The sequence below is a fragment of the Cupressus sempervirens genome, chromosome 7 (genome assembly GCF_028749045.1).
Source record: "Cupressus sempervirens isolate cs-2001-9-10 chromosome 7, ASM2874904v1, whole genome shotgun sequence".
Classification (NCBI taxonomy): Eukaryota; Viridiplantae; Streptophyta; class Pinopsida; order Cupressales; family Cupressaceae; genus Cupressus; species Cupressus sempervirens.
In genome coordinates this window covers 130,769,907-130,791,291 of record NC_143124.1, presented here as the reverse complement: position 1 = coordinate 130,791,291, position 21,385 = coordinate 130,769,907, and the positions used below count along the sequence as shown (strand labels likewise).

At 33.9% G+C, this 21,385-nt stretch overlaps 2 protein-coding genes and 1 pseudogene across 2 annotated transcripts; all 3 read right to left on the bottom strand.

The window, feature by feature from the left end:
• Positions 1-4,432: 4,432 nt before the first annotated feature.
• Positions 4,433-4,894, bottom strand: LOC149545851 (disease resistance protein L6-like). Its single transcript, XM_089793849.1, has one exon. It carries the CDS (start codon positions 4,892-4,894, stop codon positions 4,433-4,435), a length of 462 nt encoding a protein of 153 aa, XP_089649975.1.
• A 3-nt stretch (positions 4,895-4,897) lies between these two features.
• Positions 4,898-5,977, bottom strand: LOC149545850 (disease resistance protein RPV1-like). Its single transcript, XM_089793848.1, has 2 exons — positions 5,772-5,977; positions 4,898-5,372 (listed from the first exon to the last, which is right to left on the bottom strand). Exons 1-2 carry the CDS (start codon positions 5,975-5,977, stop codon positions 4,898-4,900), a joined length of 681 nt encoding a protein of 226 aa, XP_089649974.1.
• A 4,049-nt stretch (positions 5,978-10,026) lies between these two features.
• On the bottom strand, positions 10,027-14,782 carry LOC149545849 (TMV resistance protein N-like; annotated as a pseudogene).
• Between the last annotated feature and the right edge of the window lie 6,603 nt (positions 14,783-21,385).

Genomic DNA, 21,385 nt, shown 5'->3' with positions numbered 1-21,385 from the left:
ATGACTAATAAACGGTAAAATGGATTTAAAATAGCTTTTAAAATTTATTTTAGGGTAATTGAATGTCCATGCAAATATTTATTAAGTTTGGAGTTAAAATTTCAAATTTGTCACATTGACATAAAAAAATTGTAATGCAAAATTGCACGAAATGCATAAAACATTGTAAAAAGTGCAATTATGTTGTAAAGAGTAGGGTTATTGGTTCAAAGGGTGGTTGGGAAGTTATAAAGCACCCCAACTAGTATAAAATCATTGTATGTTTGTTCCAAACAATGAATAGAAAGAGGAAGATCATTTTGAATCAATCAATGTCTTCAAAATGTGTTGTTTTGATTGGTGTTAACTATATTTATGTTGAGTCTAGGTTGTGTATGGACCAGTATAGCCTAGAAATATCATACAAAGTGTTTATTGTTTAAATTAAGATGAATAAGCTTCATTTTAGTTTTTTTCTGGAATGATTATGTGGACAAATGAATAAGTTATGAGTATTTTGATGAAAGTGGTTGTTTGTAGATTTGAGAATCCCATCATATTGAAGGGTTTGGTATGGAATCCCTTTTGGTTTGAGTCAATTGTATGCAGATTTGTGAAAGTTGTGGACAGTTTAGGAAAAAAAAGTTTTTGTATACCTCCAATGGAGTTGCAGACAATGATTTGTTCTCTCATAATGATTTATACGTTTAAATAATTAATGGATTAGATATTATGAAACTAAATTCGTATTTGGTTACAACTTGATAAATTCATTTTGTGTAATTTGAAATTGTCTTGGGAGAGATATTGGATGCCTTAGGCAATGTTACAAGTTTTGTTTCTCATTTATGATAGTAAAACTTGGCCTTGGTGCAGAGACTATAACTTGAAAATGATTTATTCAAATTCAGATCAATTGAATGGTTATGATTTATATTTATTCTTAATTTCAATCAATATTAACTAATTTTAATTGACCTTGTGTAGACTACAATGGAAACATAATATGACGAAACAAGATCTCTTATTTTGGATACACAATACCAAGTAGTGTGGAGGTTTACTATTCATATTCCATTTCTAGATAATTGCATCACTAGTTGTCCATTGTGAAGTATTTCCTATTTATCACAAGTTATGGTTTTGTATAATTAATTCTATGTAAATTGTCTTCTCACAAAGATGAGCCATTATAATAGAAAGTTGTATGACTCCCATCTCATAAAGGGTTCATAATATTCGTCGAAAAGCCTAAGGTAGTTGAGGATTGAATTGAAAATCTAAGTTAACCACTCAACTAGTGGCCTCTTACATATTCTTTTTTTCTTAGACGAAGGACCAACATTCCAAAATTTATTTAGGACTTTGTACCCAATGCTATTTATACCTAGACAAGATCTTACTAATAAAAATCCTTCCATACTTTCACAAAGCTATAGTTGGATTTTTGTCTCGCTTCATTTCTTGGGATACATATTTTCGCTGCTATTGACCTACTCTATATTCTCCATCTCAAGCCCTATATTTTCCTTGCTATTGGTCTACTCTATTTTCTCAAACTCAAGACATATTATACTTGGTTACGATATATCTCTACTTTTCTTCATCTAACTTTAGGCAAGAACTTCAACACATTGTATCTCTTGTGAAGAAAATCTACTAGAAAAATAGACAAGAAAAATAAAATCTGAAAAAAAGGTCTACCCTAACTACCCTTCTCACTAATTCCAATTGAGGCTTACCCTATACATTATTAGCCTGAAGCCAGATCGATCATCACATTAGACAGAGTAAACTATTCCAGAAGTGCTAATAATTTCTTAAAAGCCTCCACGACTCTTTTTCTCCTTCCCTCAACTAGCACCTCCTTCTCTATCCTGATTCCTTCGAGTGTGACGACCACTATATCTCCACCATTTTTGAGGTGCAAGTATATTTGTACCACTTTCCTCTCCTCCCCGTTCAGCTCCTTTCCCTTCCTAAAGCAGAAATAATTAGTCTCACGTACATAGCCCAGCTGCCTGGCCTTCCTGACCATAAGATCAAGAAACTCCGAAGAGTTCAAAATGGGCTCCACGACACAGCTAACACTACCTTTTATAAATATTTCTCCTGGCCTTCCCTGCAAATAGTAAGTTTTGCAAGTAATTAACACGAACATTTATATAAATTCAGAAAACTCTAAATTTGTGAAAGTTTTCATTACCTTGATATTTATAGATTGAATACAAGACTTGAGAGCTGATATGGTGTCACATACGAACTCCACTGCTTCCAATCCTTCTACTTTCTCTAAACTTTGTATAACGGATTCCTTCCAGTGGGTCTATCGAAGACATAGATGCTTCAATGACTTGCAGTGTTGTAGGCCTTCTATTTTCTTAACTTTGGGTCATTCTATCAATCTAAAGTATTCCAGCGAAGCCAAATCAGAAAAGCTTGACAGCTCTTCAAACTGCACACAATATTGTATTAGCAGCTTCTCAAGGCGTACGAGACCACTAAGATAGTTGATGTTCTTCAGCACTTCGCAATGGTATATTGACAGCGTTTGCAGGGTCATTGGCAGTCTCTCTATCTCGATTAAATGGTGATTTTTAGGAAACTTGTCTTTTTGAACGATGCTATTGTCCTCGACCTCCAAATTTTGGAGGTTGGGCCAACAGTCACTGGAAATTGATAGCACGGAGACTGGTTTGCGGTCTTCTTCCTCAACACAAAATTCCATTGTACCTTCAGAACTTACAATTTCAATATTTTTCAACGAGGGAAAGTGAACAAGAGTAGTCTACAAGCCTTTCATCACCTTGCTCTCAATTTTGAGCGACCATAAGTTCACCAGTTGACCAATGTTACTTGGTGAGCTTCTCAACTTAATGCAACCCATTAGATCTAATTTTGTCAAAGATGCCTGATTCTTAATTTGATTAGGCAAATCTTCTAATTCTTCACAACCGCTGAATACCAAGTACTTGAGCTTTCTGATGCCTTCAAATACATCTAAGTTTAGTTTAAGCTTGGCACAACCTTGTAAATTTAGATGCTCCAGGTGTATCAGCGTCTTGAATGAATCTGGCAAAGTTCTCAACTGCTTGCACAGTCCCAATTTGTGTGCTTCAATCTATTTAAATTGTCAAAACCCTCAGGCAGTGAGGATAAAATTTCACAATCTGATAAATCCAGATATCCTAGGTGTATCAGCTGCCCAAAACAGTCCGGCAACATGATCAACTGGCTGCACCAAATTAGACTTATGCGCTTCAATCTCTTTAAATTACCAAAACCAATAGGTAGCAAGTTATAACCATTAGTAGTTGAGGAGAATGGAATCTCTAGATCTTCCAAGTGTGCCAACTGCTTGAAAGAATTTGGTAAAGTGCTCAACTGCTAGCAAAACGTTAGACTTAAATACTTCAATCTTACTAAATTCCCAAAGCCATTAGGCAGTGAGGAGAGCGTTTCACATCTGGATAATCGCAGATGTTTCATCTTTATCAGCTGCTGGAAAGAATCTGGCAAAATGCTTAACTGTGGGCAAGACAGCATTAAATACTTCAAATATTTTAAATTGCCAAAACCAGCTGGCAGTGAAGATAACTTTGGATATAAATACTTCAACGAATGCAGGCCACAGAACTCTTCTGGCAAACTGCTACCACTAAAACAAAGGGAAAGCATTTTAAGATTTTGAAGACGTCTTATTGAGGTTGGAAGCCATTGCAATTTGAAAGAGAAACGTACGATAAGCTTTCTCAATTGCAGAGGAGGCTGCATGCAAACATCATTATACTCAATTCAGTTCATTATTCTATTGAATTCAATTGAGAAAAATATAAACTATCAAAAAGTTGTTACACAAAAACCACGGATTCAAACTACTTGCATCCACATTGACGTGCCACAACTCCTCCAAGTCATTAGCATCATCAAGCTCTAAAACACTTAAATTTCTTAATGGAAGCCAAGATGGAAGATTTCTTAATGAACGGGTATGCCAGCGAAGCCAAACAAGATGCTTTGATAAATATGCAAACTCTTCCGTGAACTTATTGCTTCGCACATGAAGTATATTTAGTTTTCTTGAGGTTCACATTAGCTGATGAGCATACTCTTTGAAGGCCACAAAAGTAGCTGGAGGTTGTATCCCTCTAATTTGTATTTCTTTCTGAATGAAAAATACCAGAATACAAGCTATTTCAGTCAACTCTTCCGCAAAGCAAAGGCAGACAAAACAACAAACTATTATTTTTATGATTTCACTAAGAAATAATTAAAGGGGAGCCACTAATACATTTACCTGGAAATGCAGTATATTATCAATCTGCTCTGGATGCCAAAGCCGATATGATGAGTGCTCACTTGCCATCTCTCTTCCCATGTCCCTCAGATGATCGTGCATCCGTATCTTCTTCTCATTGAAGGTGTTATGTTTCTCGGAAAGCGTATCCACAAGTCACTTATTTACAAGTGTTTGTAAACCGTGTAGGCCACTCCAACCGGATCCATCCCACAGTGCTATAGCTGTGCTTTTGCACTCGCCGATGAGAAAACAAGCCACATCCAAGAACATCTCTCTATCTTCTTTATCCAGAGCATCATAGCTAACCTGTAGCCTTTTTGTGATGTCGCTAGGCAATATTCTTGAGATTTTATCTAATTGGGATTCCCAGTAAGCAATGGAATCCTCACCATGTAGCTGTCCCCCTAATACCTTCAGAGATAAAGGCAGACCATCGCAAACCTTGACAAATTTGTCAACCAGAGTGTCAAATCTGGTGCGTGGAGAAGACTTCTGGAAAGCATGCCTGCAGAATAAATTCTTCGCTACTGAGCTATCAAGTCTTGGCACTTCGTAAATGTTTGAGATACCCATCGATTTAAGAACATCCCTTTTCTGGGACGTCACAATTACCATACTTTAGGATCCGAGGTTGTGTTTAGTTGGCAAAAGAGCATACAACTGATCGATGTGATCCACGTCATCCAAAACAATGAGGGCCCGAACAGAGCTCAAACAATTTGTGAGTACAACTTTGCCTTCGTCGACACCGTCTAAAGACAAATTTTCAATGCCAAGGTCTGTAAGACGCTTTTTCTGCTTCTCAGGCAGAGCATTTCTGGATGTCACATCCCGCACGTCGGGAACTAAACCGCATTTTTGAAATAAGCGAAAGTTTCTGTTGAAGAGCTCTTTGGCCAAAGTGGATTTCCCAATACCACCCATGCCCACGATCCCCGTGAGTTTTTCACTGTCTTCTTCACTTGTGACTGATTCGACGAAGCCTTGTACTAGTTCATCCAAACCAAGTGGATATTCGGCTACATGTATGGGATCTATTTTCATTAATCCCAATGCTCTATTCACAATGTTCTTCAAAACTTCAGCCTCGTCTCTAAACATTATGGGCGAAAAATAAAAGTCAAAACAAAATACACAACACAAATTAAGTAGAACCTATATATTGTAGAATCTGAAAACAGGTAAAGAATAGAGAGTATAATACAGGACACTAAAAAACAATTATTTCCACGCACTAATTAATATTACATTACAATCATTTAAAATGAATATATTGCGTGTTCTCCAACGCTACAAACTCCTTCTACGCAGATATTCACTCTATCATAAACAATGCAAACTGATACAATTTTTTCAGTTCCTCTTGCATGAGCAGCTAAATATTAAAGAATATATAGAATACAAAAAATTATCAGTTCCTCATGCATCACTTTTCTCAAGATATATGGAATACAGAACTTGACTATCGAGGAGAAAGAGAAACAATACATACTTATTATTGTTAACCTGTAAGCTCGAAAGGGATGAAATTTTGTGTAGTGCCGCTTTCCACGGATCGAGCCTTTCGTTGGTGTATCCACCTTTCTTTGCATGTTGTGAGAATGCATCGGCATATATTACTTTTCCTTGATCAATATATCTGAGATCAAAGGGATCAACATGATAGAAGATGGCATAGTGAAGAGAAGCACTATTCATTGCTCCTTGTATTTCTCTCTGTAGTCAAAAAGTTTGGTTAATTTAAAAAGGATTTTTAGGTTTAAAATTATAGTAATGATCCCTAGAAAATTTAAAGGCTTAATCTCAGTTTTTTGAGCACAATGTACACAACCATATTGATAAAACCCCTCTCATGTGAACATTTTGAAGTTAGTCATTTTTTCTTGACTTTTCCACTCTAGGACAAGAGTAGTCTTAGCCACACAAAGATAAGCACCACCTAAGATGCAACTTTCATAATGTTTACTATTAAATAGACCTTTGGGAAGCTCAATCATATAGAGATATTAGTTAAAAAACATATGCGTCAGAAATATAAACTAAGGGGAGGACCCCGTGTGGTTGCTAAAATTATTTTGGCTAGACGCTGCTACTCCATTTTTTTAGCAAAAAATTGTGAAGTTCGTGGTTTCGTGTAAGCAAAATTTGTGTTTATTTTTAAGCATCCTCTTTTAAATCAAAATTTTAAATGAATATCTATTGCAAATTAGATTTGGAAGAAAAAATTTAGGCAAGAGGAAAAACATTTATGAAGATATCTATGGTTTTTTGAATTTAAATAGTTGCACTTTTATCAAAGATTATTTTGAAATTATTAGTGGTTGTTGCTCCACGATAATAAGAAAATATTCCAAACTATCCTTTCATCTCAATTTAAGAATTACATGGGAACATGATTACTGCTTAAATTTAAATAGAAATTTATCATAATAAGTTGCATGGGAACATGGGATAAACACCAACCAGAGAAAATGATCTATCGGAGTTAGACCCATGGATTAATTGAGATGCACATGGTGGGGTAGCACAAAAATCATTTTCATTACGCTGATTTAGGTAGATGTTGCTACAGTCACTTTTTCATTTCATAAGTTCTAGGAATCTTAGGTTATGATACATGATAATAAATTGATGGCGGTTAAAGCACAAACTTGTGTCACCCTTTTGTGAAGGAAAAGGCTAACAAAAGTATAACTATTCACCTTAAATGATATAAAATTGGTATTATTATTTAGAATTTGAAAATGAGGTAAACTAATGAGATGTGTAGAAATTGATCAAGTTTAGCATTATAATTTTTAACAATTATTTGGGTTAAGAATTGATATATTTCCATAATTTTTATAGATAATGTTTTAGTTGCCGAAAAATGTTGAAAATTAGGGGTCTAGTTCCCACCACAAAACTATATGGAAATAAATTTATTTCTCTTTGATCTTAGACTATGTTATAGATAGCATATATATCTAGAACATTCATAACTAAAAATTGTCTTTAGACTTAAATTTTCACTGTTATAATCAATCAAAGTTCAACTCACCTAAAATTGATAGTTTTTATCTCCCACCACATTTTTCAAAACAAATCTATTCTAACCAGAATAAAAATTATACATTCTAGAAGAGGAATCTCTCCTAAAGAATGTCATATGAGTTTTAATTTTTTATGATATGGTTTACTATTTTTCTCTTTCTCAAAACTGACATCTTTTCGAGTGTTAAAATACATGCTTGTAGAATTTTTTAATTATAACATATGATATCTTATTAAAACACGATAAACTGTATATGAGAACATTCTCGACTTTGGTCTCTATAAAATGGTGTTTATAAGTTATTAAAAATATATCATAAAAAATAGTAAGAGTTATTGAAATGTCAGTTTTCAAAAATAATTATATTTCTTTAGTAATTGGATACAAACTAGTATAAAACATGAAGTTAATAAACATTTCCAATTGGAAAAGTGTGATACAATGTATAACTTAGCTAGAATAAATTTCTCTATATCATATCTTTGAAAAAAATTAATTTTTAGATAGAAATACTTAAATTCAGTTGTTCTGATTAGTTAGCCTAAAAGATGACACAACTTTGTACTTTTACCCATGGATATGCCACTAACAAATAATATCAAAATTACAATGGGCCAAAGTCGACAATTACATTCATACATAGCATAGAAAAATTTCTTCTACTACTTGGCATGAAAGGAAATGGTGAACTGCAAATGCCAAGTCATGGTAACATCAAGTAGTTAGACCTTCGAAAAATGTAACTTTGGTTTCCTGCAACCACGAACTGCCTATGAATTCCCCAACATTTTTGTCAAAATATTGGAACAGATATTTGAATAAAGAAAAACTGAAGACAATGGAAAAATAGTGGTAGCCAATCAATTTAAAAACTGAAATTTTTAATTTAATAAAAAAAATTATATTACATGATTCCCAAAGAACGATAAAATGTTGGGAATGCTATGTAACTAATGTCTGCCTCTGTCACCTAATGTTGGGATTCACCCCCACTCTCAGTCACCTAACCTATTCTACATTTCCAACAAGACATAGATATGAATTCTTTTGTTGTTGAGTGTAAGGAAAATTATTTACTTGATCTTCAAAAGGAAAAAAGAGAAATTTACGACATAGGCCAACTCCTAGATATATTTATTTCAATTTTAAATTATTTGGTGTAGGAGCACCTAAGTAGAAAGGAATACTAGGAGGTTCCAAGAAGATAGAACTTGTATTATGAATTTTATAGTGTTTTCAATGTATTAGGAGTCTATTTGAATCATAAGTAATGCTATGTGACGCCATTTGTATGACATTGCGAATATTGTCTTGTTAAGGTCCTAATTTGGTCAAGAAGGTCAGAATATGAAAGAATGACTAATTAATGGTAAAATGGATGTAAAATAGCTATTAAAATTTATTTTAGGGTAATTGAATGTCCATGCAAATATTTATTAAGTTTGGAGTTAAATTTTCAAATTTGTCACATTGACATAAAAAAACTGTAATGCAAAATTGCACGAAATGCATAAAACATTGTAAAATGTGGAATTATGTTGTAAATGGTAGGGTTATTGGTTCAAAGGGTGGTTGGGAAGTTATAAAGTACCCCAAATAGTATAAAATCATTGTATGTGTGTTCCAAAAAATGAATGGAAAGAGGAAGATCATTTTGAATCAATCAACGTCTTCAAAATGTGTTGTTTTGATTGGTGTTAACTATATTTATGTTGAGTCTAGGTTGTGTATGGACCACTATAGCCTAGAAATATCATACAAAGTGTTTATTGTTTAAATTAAGATGAATAAGCTTGATTTTAGTTTCTTTTTCAATGATTATGTGGACAAATGAATAAGTTATGAGTATTTTGGTGAAAGTGGTTGTTTGTCGATTTGAGAATCCCATCATATTGAAGGGTTTGGTATGAAAGCATTTGGACAAGTTTGAGAACCTAAATGGATTCATTGGAAAGATATGTGAATCCACTTTTATTCCCTTTTTGTTTGAGTCAATTGTATGCAGATTTGGGAAAGCTATGGACAGTTTAGCAAAAAGAAGTTTTTGTATACCTCTAATGGAGTTGCAGACAATGATTTGTTCTCTCATAATGATTTATACATTGAAATAATTAATGGATTAGATATTATGAAACTATATTCGTATATGGTTACAACTTGATAAATTCATTTTGTGTAATTTGAATTTGTCTTGGGAAAGATATTGGATGCCCTAGGCAATGTCACAAGTTTTGTTTCTCATTTATGATAGTTAAATTGGGCCTTGGTGCAGAGACTATAACTTGAAAATGATTTATTTAGATTGGGCTCAATTAAATGGATATGATTTAGATTTATTCTTAATTTCAATCAATATTAACTAATTTTAATTAACCCTGTGTAGACTACAATGGAAACATAATATGACGAAACAAGCTCTCTTATTTTGGATACACAATACCAAGTAGTGTGGAAGTTTACTATTCATATTCGATTTCTAGATAATTGCATCACTAGTTGTCCATTGTGAAGTATTTCCTATTTATCACAAGTTATTGATTTGTACAATTAATTCTATGTAAAATGTCTTCTCACAAAGATGACCCATTATAATAGAAAGTTGTATGACTCCCATTAATCTTCCCTAACTACCCTTTTCGCTAATTCCAATTGAGGCTTACCCTGTACATTATTAGCTTGAAGCCAAACCGATCAACACATTAGACAGAGTGAACTATTCCACAAGTGCTAATAATTTCTTAAAAGCCTTCATGACTCTTTTTCTGCTTCCCTCAACTAGCACCTCCTTCTCTATCCTGATTCCTTCGGGTGTGACGACCACTATATCTCCACCGTTTTTGAGGTGCAAGTATATTTGTACCACTTTCCTCTCCTCCCCGTTCAGCTCCTTTCCCTCCCTATAGCAAAAATAATTAGTCTTGCATACATAGCCCAACGGCTTGGTCTTCCTGAACGTAAGATCAGGAAACTTCAAAGAGTTTAGAATGGGCTCCACGACACAGCTAATGCTACCTTGTATAAATATTTCTCTCAGCCTTCCCTGCAAATAGTAATTTTTGTAAGTAAATAACATGAACATTAATATAAATTCGGAAAACTCTGAATTTGTGAGAGTTTTTCTTAACTTGATATTTATAGATTGAATACAAGACTTGAGAGCTGATATGGTGTCACATACAAACTACACTACTTCCAATCCTTCCACTTTCTCCAAACTTTGTATAACAGACTCCTTCCAGCGGGTCTGTTGAAGACATAGATGCTTCAATAAATTGTGGTCTTGCAGGCCTTCTATTTTCTTAACTTTGGGGCATTCTATCAGTCTAAAGTATTCCAGCAAAGCCAAATAGGCAAAGCTTGACAGCTCTTCAAACTACGGACAATATTGTATTAGCAGCTTCTCAAGGCGTACGAGACCACTAAGATAGCTGATGTTCTTTAGCACTTTGCAATGGTATATTGATAGCATTTGCAGGGTCACTGGCAGTCTCTCTATCTCGATTAAATGGTGATTTTTAGGAAACTTGTCTTTTTGAACGATGCTATTGTCCTTGACCTCCAAATTTTGGAGGCTGGGCCAACAGTCATTGGAAATTGATAGCAGGGAGACTGGTTTTTAGTCTTCTTCCTTTGCACCAAATTCCGTTGTACCTTCAGTACTTACAATTTCAATCTTTTTCAACGAGGGAAAGCGAACAAGAGAAGTCTGCAAGCCTTTCATCACCTGGCTCTCAATTTTGAGCGACCATAAGTTGACCAGTTGACCAATGTTACTTGGTGAGCTTCTCAACTTAATGCAACCCTTTAGATCTAATTTTGTCAACGATGCTTGATTCTTAATTTGATTAGGCAAATCTTCTAATTCTTCACAACCGCTGAATCCCAAGTACTTGAGCTTTTCGATGCCTTCAAATACATCTAAGTTTAGTTTAAGCTTGGAAAAACCTTGTAAATTTAGATGCTCCAGGTGTATCAGCCTCTTGAATGAATCTGGCAAAGTTCTCAACTGCTTGCATAGTCCTAGATTTATGTGCTTCAATCTGTTTAAATTGTCAAAACCCTCAGGCAGTGAGGATAACATCTCACAACCAGATAAATCTAGATATCCCAGGTGTATCAGCTGCCCAAAAGAGTCTGGCAACGTGCTCAACTGGTTGTAGCAAATTAGACTTATGCGCTTCAATCTATTTAAATTACCAAAACCAATAGGTAGGGAGGATAAACCATTAGTAGTTGAGGAGAATGGAATCTCTAGATCTTCCAAGTGTGTCAACTACTTGAAAGAATCTGGTAAGGTGTTCTATTGCTCGCAAAATGCTAGACTTAAATAATACAATCTTACTAAATTACCAAAGCCATTAGGAAGTGAGGAGAGCGTTTCACATCTAGATAATCGTAGATGTTTCACCTTTATCAGCTTCTGCAAAGAATCTTGCAAAGTGCTCAACTGTGGGCAAGACAGCATTGAATACTTCAAATCTTTTAAATTGCCAAAACCAGCTGGCAGTGAAGATAACTTTGGACAGTATAAATATAAATACTTCAGCGAATGCAGGCCACAGAACTCTTCTGGCAAACTGCTACCACTAAAACAAAGGGAAAGCATTTTAAGATTTTGAAGACATCCTATTGAGGTTTGAAGCCGTTGCAATTTGAAAGAGAAACATATGATAAGCTTTCTCAATTGCAGAGGAGGCTGCACGCAAACATCATTATACTCAATTCAGTTCATTATTCTACTAAATTCAATTGAGAAAAATATAAACTATCAAAAAGCTGTTACATAAAAACCACGGATTCAAACTACTTACATCCACATTGACCTGCCACAACTCCTCCAAGTCATTAGCATCATCAAGCTCTAAAACACTTAAATGTCTTAATGGAAGCCAAGATGGAAGATTTCTTAATGAACGGGTATGCCAGCGAAGCCAAACAAGATGCTCGGATAAATATGCAAACTCTTTCGTGAACTCATTGCTTTGCACATGAAGTATATTCAATTTTCTTGAGGTTCACATTAGCTGATGAGCGTACTCTTTGAAGGCCACAAAAGTAGTTGGAGGTTGTATCCCTCTAATTTGTATTTCTTTCTGAATGAAAAATACCATAATACAAGCTATTTCAGTCAACCCTGCCGCAAGAAGAGGCTGACAAAACAACAAACTATTATTTTTATGATTTCACTAAGAAATAATTAAACAGGAGCCAGTAATACATTTACCTGGAAATGCAGTATATTATCAATCTGCTATGGATGCCAAAGCCAATATGATGAGTGCTCACTTGCCATCTCTCTTCCCATGTCCCTCAGATGATCGTGCATCGGTATCTTCTTCTCATTGAAGGTGTTATGTTTCTCGGAAACCAGCTCCACAAGACACTTATTTATAAGTGTTTGTAAACTGTGTAGGCCACTCCAACCCGATCCATCCCACAGTGCTATAGCTGTGCTTTTGCATTCGCCGATGAGGAAACAAGCTGCATCCAAGAACATCTCTCTAACTTCTTTATCCAGAGCATCATAGCTAACCTATAGCCTTTTTGTGATGTCGCTAGGCAATATTCTTGAGATTTTATCTAATTGGGATTCCCAGTAAGCAATGGAATCCTCACCATGTAGCTGTCCCCCTTATACCTTCAGAGATAAAGGCAGACCATCGCAAACCTGGATTAATTTGTCAACCAGAGTGTCAAATCTAGTGGGTGGAGAAGACTTCTGGAAAGCATGCTTGCAGAATAAATTCTTCGCTACTGAGCTCTCAAGTGTTGGCACTTCGTAAATGTTTGAGATACCCATCGATTTAAAAACATCCCTTTTGTGGGACGTCACAATTACCATACTTTGGGATCCGAGGTTGAGTTTATTTGGCAAATGAGCATACAATTGATCGATGTGATCCAGGTCATCCAAACCAATGAGGGCCCGAACAGAGCTCAAATGATTTGTGAGTACCACTTTGCCTTCGTCGACACCGTCTAATGAAAAATTTTCAATGCCAAGGTCTGTAAGAAGTTTTTTCTGCTTCTCAGGTAGAGCATTTCTGGATGTTGCATCCCACACGTCGGGAACAAAACCGCATTTCTAAAATGAGCGAAAGTTTATTTTGAAGAGTTCTTTGGCCAAAGTGGATTTCCCAATGCCACCCATGCCCACGATCCCCGTGAGTTTTTCACTGTCTTCTTCACTTGTGACTGATTCGACGAAGCCTTGTACTAGTTCATCCAAACCAAGTGGATATTCGGCTACATGTATGGGATCTATTTTCATTAATCCCAATGCTATATTCACAATGTTCTTCAAAACATCGGCCTCGTCCCTAAACATTATGGGCGAAAAAAAAAAAAAAAAACACACAACACAAATTAAGTAGAACCTATATATTGTAGAATCTGAAAACAGGTAAAGAATAGAGGGTATAATACAGCACACAAAACAACAATTATTTCCACACACTAATTAAAATTACATTACAATCATTTAAAATGAATATATTGCTTGTTCTCCAACGCTACAAACTCCTTCTACGCAGATATTCACTCTATCATAAACAATGCAAACTGATACAATTTTTTCAGTTCCTCTTGCATGAGCAGATAAATACTAAAGAATATATATAATACAAAAAATTATTAGTTCCTCATGCATCACTTTTCTCAACATATATGGAATGCAGAACTTGACTATCGAGGAGAAAAATAAACAATATATCCTTATTATTGTTAACCTATAAGCCGGAAAGGGATGAAATTTTGTGTATTGCCGCTTTCCACTGATCGAGCCTTTCCTTGATGTATCTAGCTTTCTTTGCATGTTGTGAGAACGCATCGGCATATATTCCTTTTCCTTGATCAATATATCTTAGATTAGAGGGATCAACATGATCGAAAATGGGAACGATTGTAGTAGGGGCTCTGATTTTGAGCATGTAAGCAAGCTCATCCAGACACCATGAGGATTGGGAAGAGTTGGGAGAGAAAATGGCAATGTGAAGAGAGGCATTGTTAATTGCTGCTTGTATTTCTCTCTATATCACATCGCCAGGCCAAATTGCACCTAAATCGAGGAAAGCGCAGAATCCCTTGCTATCAAGGGTTTCCTTAATTTTTTTGGCGAATGTGTATTTCGTATCACTTCTGTGATGGTTAATGAAAATCTGCCAAAGCTCCGTGGACGCAGACTCAGAGAATGGTGGGAACCGGTCAAATATGTTTTGGCGATCAGCCTCACGTAGCGTTTGCCGGCTGAGTTCAATAGCTAGCATAAACCTGTGGAATGGAATGAGGCAGATCTGTACCAAGATGTTAAGAATGGATAGACACCATTCCGGCAACAATTTAGCGATCTCCATTAAAAAGTTCCCATTTTGCCTGGGCCTTGAAGAAGGTTCAGTCTGCTCAAAAGCGTCTTCCAGTTCAGCCTGCTCAATAGTGTCTTCGAGCTCAGTCTGCTCAGAATTGGAAGCCATTTCAAAGGATCCAAATTATCCTTAATACAGAGAAGAGACAGAACCACGGTCGCAAATAGAGGGAAAGAACGCTATGCGAGAAGAAAATAAAGATTTGGAGAAGAAGAACAGAGAAAACATAGAAAATGGCCTGTCCAAAACCGCGTGAGTTCGTACAACTTTTTACAAAGAAGCATCTCCGTTGAAGACGGCTACCTACGGATGCAGCCATAATTGCTTAGATTGCACAATACATAAAATAGCATAACTATAATTGCAACAAACATACATATATAAATAGTCTAAATTAATAGATGGTAACAAGGATGACAATGGATGACCATGCAAGCGCTCTGCGGCATAGGCTATCTAATTGATTATTTTTAATGTATCATGCACATTTTAGGAAACATGGGATACATAGGCATTATGGCTGTAACAAGTGATGGAAGTGGAAGCAAAACATCTATGAGAACCATGCACTATCCTATCTTGCAACTGTGAGGCAACTTAGGGAAAAATACCTGATTTAGAGAAAACAGTTTCCCATATCATATAGAGAAAAATACCTCATATAGGGAAATATTTAATATTCACCCCCAAAATCAATAAAAATGATTTAAATATAAATTAATATAACATATATTCAGTAATCTTAAACTTTCAGAGTTCATCATGGAATTTTTTTATTTTTATTTTTGAAATTTGCAAGTCAAAAATCATACTCATAATCTTCTAAATAAAGCATAACCAAATCTTAGAATTATTTTGTAGTCTAAGAGTCTTGCAGAATTACTATTGTAATTGATTGATACTTGGACAACATGACATGTTGGATGTAATCTAATGAGTCTATTATGAGAAATTGGTGTTTTGTGGATCTGAATATCTGTGTTATTGTTATATTATGATATGTGGTTAATTGTTGATGGCTAGGATTTGGGGATTCTCCCACCTTTTATAGCATCAGTTTTACTTCTAAATGTTATTTAAAAATTAAAATGGTGTAAAGATAGACAAAGTTTAAGAGAGATTTAAAACATAAAATATAATAGTAATTTAATAACTATATTTAAATATCAACACATTTAAGAAAGATAGATCTAAAATTTATATATAATACATCTTCACCAATCCATAAAATAACAAATATAAAATTAATTTAAAAATAATATTATTTATTTTAAATTTTTCTAAACTAATATACAAATTTTCTTTATGTTATTATTACTTATTGCAATTGCTCTCATATATTTCTATTTTATCTTTTCAATGAATTATAAGTATATCAAATATGATTTAAAACTTCAATTGCTGATTGCTAATAAGTAAGCGAAAATACATAATAATAAACAAGCATTCACTTTATTGACAATTGAAGTCAATTGAAAATGTCTCAAGTAAATAGAAAAGCGCGGTTTGGACACACGTGGTGGATGGAAATGAAGCAACACTACTAAGTAAAAAATATCTGTCTATTCTTCAAATGTACCTTCTTTGTTGATCTCCTCAAGGATAATAATGAGAGTGACAATAAAACTCTTACTTTTCTTTTCTCCTTTTCTTCCTTATAATCATATTTTCATCTATGATCTATCCCATTTGAGATTATGTAAATGCAATAGTGATTCAATTTACTCTAATGACAATACATATTTTGCTAATCTTAACTAATTTTTCTCCAATATTTTTGCAAATGCATTTGTGAATTCTGGGTTTAACACCAATTATTTGGGTCAAATTTCTATGCTAGACCAAACCATGACATCCATTAGACCATCATCTGAAAGTGTGATTACAAATACATCTTGAAAAATTCTCACCATATCTTCAATTACAACTATATCTTCTAGAATTCTCACTATCATTTTCTAGCACGGGTTGATTAGTTCATGTTAAAGTTGTCAATAATCTTTAAGATGAGTTAAGTGCAGGGAAAAATAAAAGAAGAAATAAATTAATGAACAAAAAAGAGAGGAAAAATAGGAACATATAAGAAGATACAACAAAAACATTAAGCACACCATGATGGTTACGAATTCAATTTCATTATAACTTTCCACAAATAGCACAAAAGCAGTGTGTGTTCTAGAAGCTTGCTTTACTATAACCTTAATGTAACTTTTGAAACATGTAACATGTTCACACACCAAGTTATAAACATATAACATCTTCTATTTTCTACCAAACTCAAATTCATATTCTATTTTCCCCAAAAGAGAGGGACTATAGAGCTAGGGGAGACAACCAAGTAGCCGACCAAGCTAACTTCGAGAAACTAAGACTTCCAATCCATCTGTTAAAATCTGTCAATTTTTTTCAATGAAGTGCCATAGGTGAGTGAAGAGCTTAAATCTAACCCTTTAGATTTTCCACATTTACGAAGCTCACTGTAGAACTTGTGGAGTGTGAGGTGGTCTAAAAGTGTCATTTTCAAATGTTCAACCATAACCCATTATGTTCATACCCATATGAGCACTCACCAAAAATATAGTACTTTTTGCACACATGAACCAATCAAGCTAAAAAAGTGGTTGAAACTATTAGTACCTGTGTGATTACTATTGGTACATGTGCTATCATTTTTCAAACTTTTGTGAACAATAATTGAGAGAATCTATAACAAGAGCTCCAGGAGAGTTTAAGTCCCCGTCTTATGTTATAAGTGAATATATTACAATATTTTAATAGTATAAAGTATTAAATATAAGTGCAAGGAGGAGGATTTTTTAAGATAAATTGTTCTGTATCAAGTAATTTTAAGAAAATTAACAAAACAATGATGAATTAATTTAATATAGTAATGTTAAAAATATAATGTGAATTGACTAATAAGTGTACTGAAAATTTGATTTTGATAATGTAATGATGAAAACCTGAAAAAATTAATAATAAATATAAATATAGTTCGTGCAGAAAATAAATTTATATTTGCATTCAGATGTTACTTTGAATTTTGAATGAAAAATAAAATTATAAAAGCAATTAAGTTGTGAGTTTTGAAAAACTTCCTCTAATTTTGACTCAATTATTGCAATTAATTTAATCACTGTTGTTTTTGAATTTCTAAAATTTTTTGAAAAGTTGTTTTTGAAGAGTATTGAATATACCATTTTCTATTTAAACGTTCCCATGTATGAACATATGAATCTTCAAATACCATGGTTTGCCCAAAGCTATAATGGAGCTAAAGATTGTTTCCCTTTGTACCCAAGATACGAGTAAATTGACATTTTAATCACAAAGTTAAATAGTTGTACATTTAGATCATGTTGATGAGTAAGTTAAAATAAAATAACTAGCCACAAAGACCTTTTAATGCTTGGCATTTATGCAATAAATCATACCTTACTCTGAGGTCGTGTCGCATTGCATTGAAAGCCAGGCACCCTTGTTAGATAGAGAAGACAAATTAAATAATTTATTTGATCATTTTTAACTAGCCACATTGCGTGTGAAATCTTCAAATGGTTTGTCGAGTACGAGGGCAATTCGACACAAAATCCAATATTAAGATCTTCTACAGATGTTGATTTTTGCTCAATAATAATATTCATAAAATGAATAAAACCTCAGCAAAATAGTGTTAGCCAATCATAAATTTATAATTAGCATATAATAATGTTTTTTTAATATAATTCCTCAAACTTTGCAATATGATAGGCTGTTACCAAGAAAAAAGAAATTAGGGGGTGAAAGCAAAACATTAGTTCCCTGCCTTTTGGACTAATAATAGACATAGTAGTCATTAGAATGTGGGCCACTATTAGATCATCCCCCCTAGTCAAAAATTTATTGGTGAACCATTTCTAATAAAATAATAATAATTAAAGATAATTATCTTACCTACCGACATGGAAAAAAGATCACAATTCAACTCCGCACAAGAATGCTCACCAGAAAGTTTTAGAGGAAGGATTTTGAAAGCTGGGGAAAGGTGGAACCATGGATGTAAGGGGAATCAAAATTCTTATCAATAGTCCTCATCCGGTAAAAGTCACGGAGGGAAGATTCAATGTATGAAGAGAAAAACAAAAATCCAACAAACCATACTCATCCACCTGTTTCACATCATACTCCTTAGTGCCAATGTAGTCAACAAGTTGGGGAAAATTGGAAAGCAGAAGTCTTATCAAGACTGTTCACCCAGTTGTCTCGCATCACACTTGTCGAAAAATTTGCAATCTTATCGACTGTAGTCATCCATCTGTCTCCCAGTAAAATAGTGGACACAGACAAATTCTTTACCACTGTCGCATTGTAGGATAATTCTTGACTACAAAGGTTTAATTAACTGCATGTCAAACCAAGATGGACAGCCATGGGCCTACTGTTCGAAGGCGAGATATTTAATGTGAAATATTAGTGGGAAAGGGACACAATACAACTTGACATGCACCAGAATGAGTAAAATGAAAAACAAAACATTCTTCTCTTCAAGGGTTTGGAGAAGAAGCCTATGTTGTTGATACAATTAATTTTAATCACTCTTTCTATATTGTAAAAGTAATTTTTCTAATTAAGACTAATTAATATAAAGAATCAATATTCTAATTGATTGTAGATTTCTCATTTTTTTCATAGTAATAGGGAAAATGATCTAGTAGTCTCCTATGCTAACTTTGGGAATCTAAAGCTCCTAATTCATACGTCAAAATTTATCATTTTTTGGGTGAAGCTCCATAGATGAGTGAAGAGCCTAAAGCTAATTTTTCAAATTTTCTACATTTATGGAGCTCTTTGTAGACCTTGTAGAGTGTGAGGTGGTCTAAAAGTATCATTTTAAAATCTTCACCCAGAATTCAGAAGTGACCATTGGAACATGGGTGACACCTAGAATCTAGAAGCGATCATTGGAATATGAGTGACTAATGAGTTGTCTCCCCTACAAAATAAATGTAGGATGCAGATCATCCATTTTCACTCATTATTCATAGAATCTTTGTTATTACATGACTTGTACATACCGATTTACAAAACCCTAATTGACACAAAAATTGTAGACTTATTCACTACTTTCTCTCCAAAGAATTATTACTTGTTTGAGTAGGTCGAGTGTATGCGTACCTCACACATGTAGGAGCTCAATTTATTTGAAAATTGAAAAATGCCTTACACCCATATTTTTAGGCTTTAATTTCTCCATCTTTAAATTTATTGAATATCAAATTACATGTTTAGTTATTAGTCTTGTTTGTTTATTTAGATAATTTTGTAAATTATATAGTTATTTTTGTGAGATCTAATTTGATAGGTATTGATTTTTCCAATAATGAAAAACTAGCGATTGCACTCCAAAAAAGTGGAATGGTTATGCCAATAGGGAGATATTTCTTGGATAATATATTGAAGAGAAGGGAGAAAACTATTTTTGAGCATTTTGTAAATATTTCAAATAGAAATATTGTTTGTGTATATAGCATAAGATGGGTTAAAAATGTTTTTTGTTGACCAAAAAGTGAAACTTATTAATTAGACACAACTGATTTGAAATCTTGGCCATGTCTATGTTCCACAAGATTTAGTTTAGTCAAGGAAAATGGCACCACAAAACCATCATTATTTTAGCAAACAAGTATTAAACATACCTAAACCCATATCAAACTTATTTTTGAATGTTTAAGTTGTGGAGGAGTCACATGCTTATCCATAATGGCCAGGGGAAATGACCCAATACTTCAATTGGTTCCAATGATTGTGATAGGAGTTGTTGACATGATATCTACACTTATTAATTTAATATCCATATTTATTCACTTAATGTCCAATTGTTTGATAACATCACACCAATATGTTGACTTTAAAGTTGTTAGTACAATGATGACTACCAAAAACTAAATGAAATGCACCCTTAGTTTCAAAAAGAAACCAATGATGCAATGCCATGTTAGATGTGCGAGTATGTGTACCCTTTTTGCAAGACCATTAATCTTAATTTTTAATTGGGTTGTTTTGGCCAAGTCAAAAAAAGCATGCTTATGTGGCATCATAATTGATGATGTGGACTTGAAACCTTTATATTATAAGAATATAATTCACCAAGTAAGATGTTGTAAAAAGTTGGGAGTGATATGAAATTTCCAAGATTTTGATAAGTTCAAAGTTAGGGTGCTCGAGTTTCAGGGTTTTTCCACTATCAAACTCAAATTTAAGTGGGGATGGAGTGTATAAAAAATATTAAAATTGCAAAATGTTTAATTCAATTTGCAATTGGATGGAAAGCAGGCGCTAAAATAAATAGAAATGATAGAAAATTCACTTCAAGTTTAGATTAAATTAAAAATGATCCTAATTGAAGCCCACCAAACTAAAATATCTAATGGACAATAAATACTCGCAACAAATGCAATACATTTTTTGAAGGTGCAAGTACAAAGACACTTTCATAATCACATATCATATTTTATATTAAAGGTAATTGGTAAACCTTGTGCTCATTCAAGCAACAACATGAGACTTACTAGATTATTCAAGATCCTTATGAGAAACCACACCAAAATAACAATTGGAAGACCAAGTGTCACAACTTACAATTTCACAAAGGTTCTTGTCTTGGAATTTGAACCAAGATTTCCACAATGGGAACTCGTTGCTTCAACCAGCTAAGATGAACCCCTTGGACAA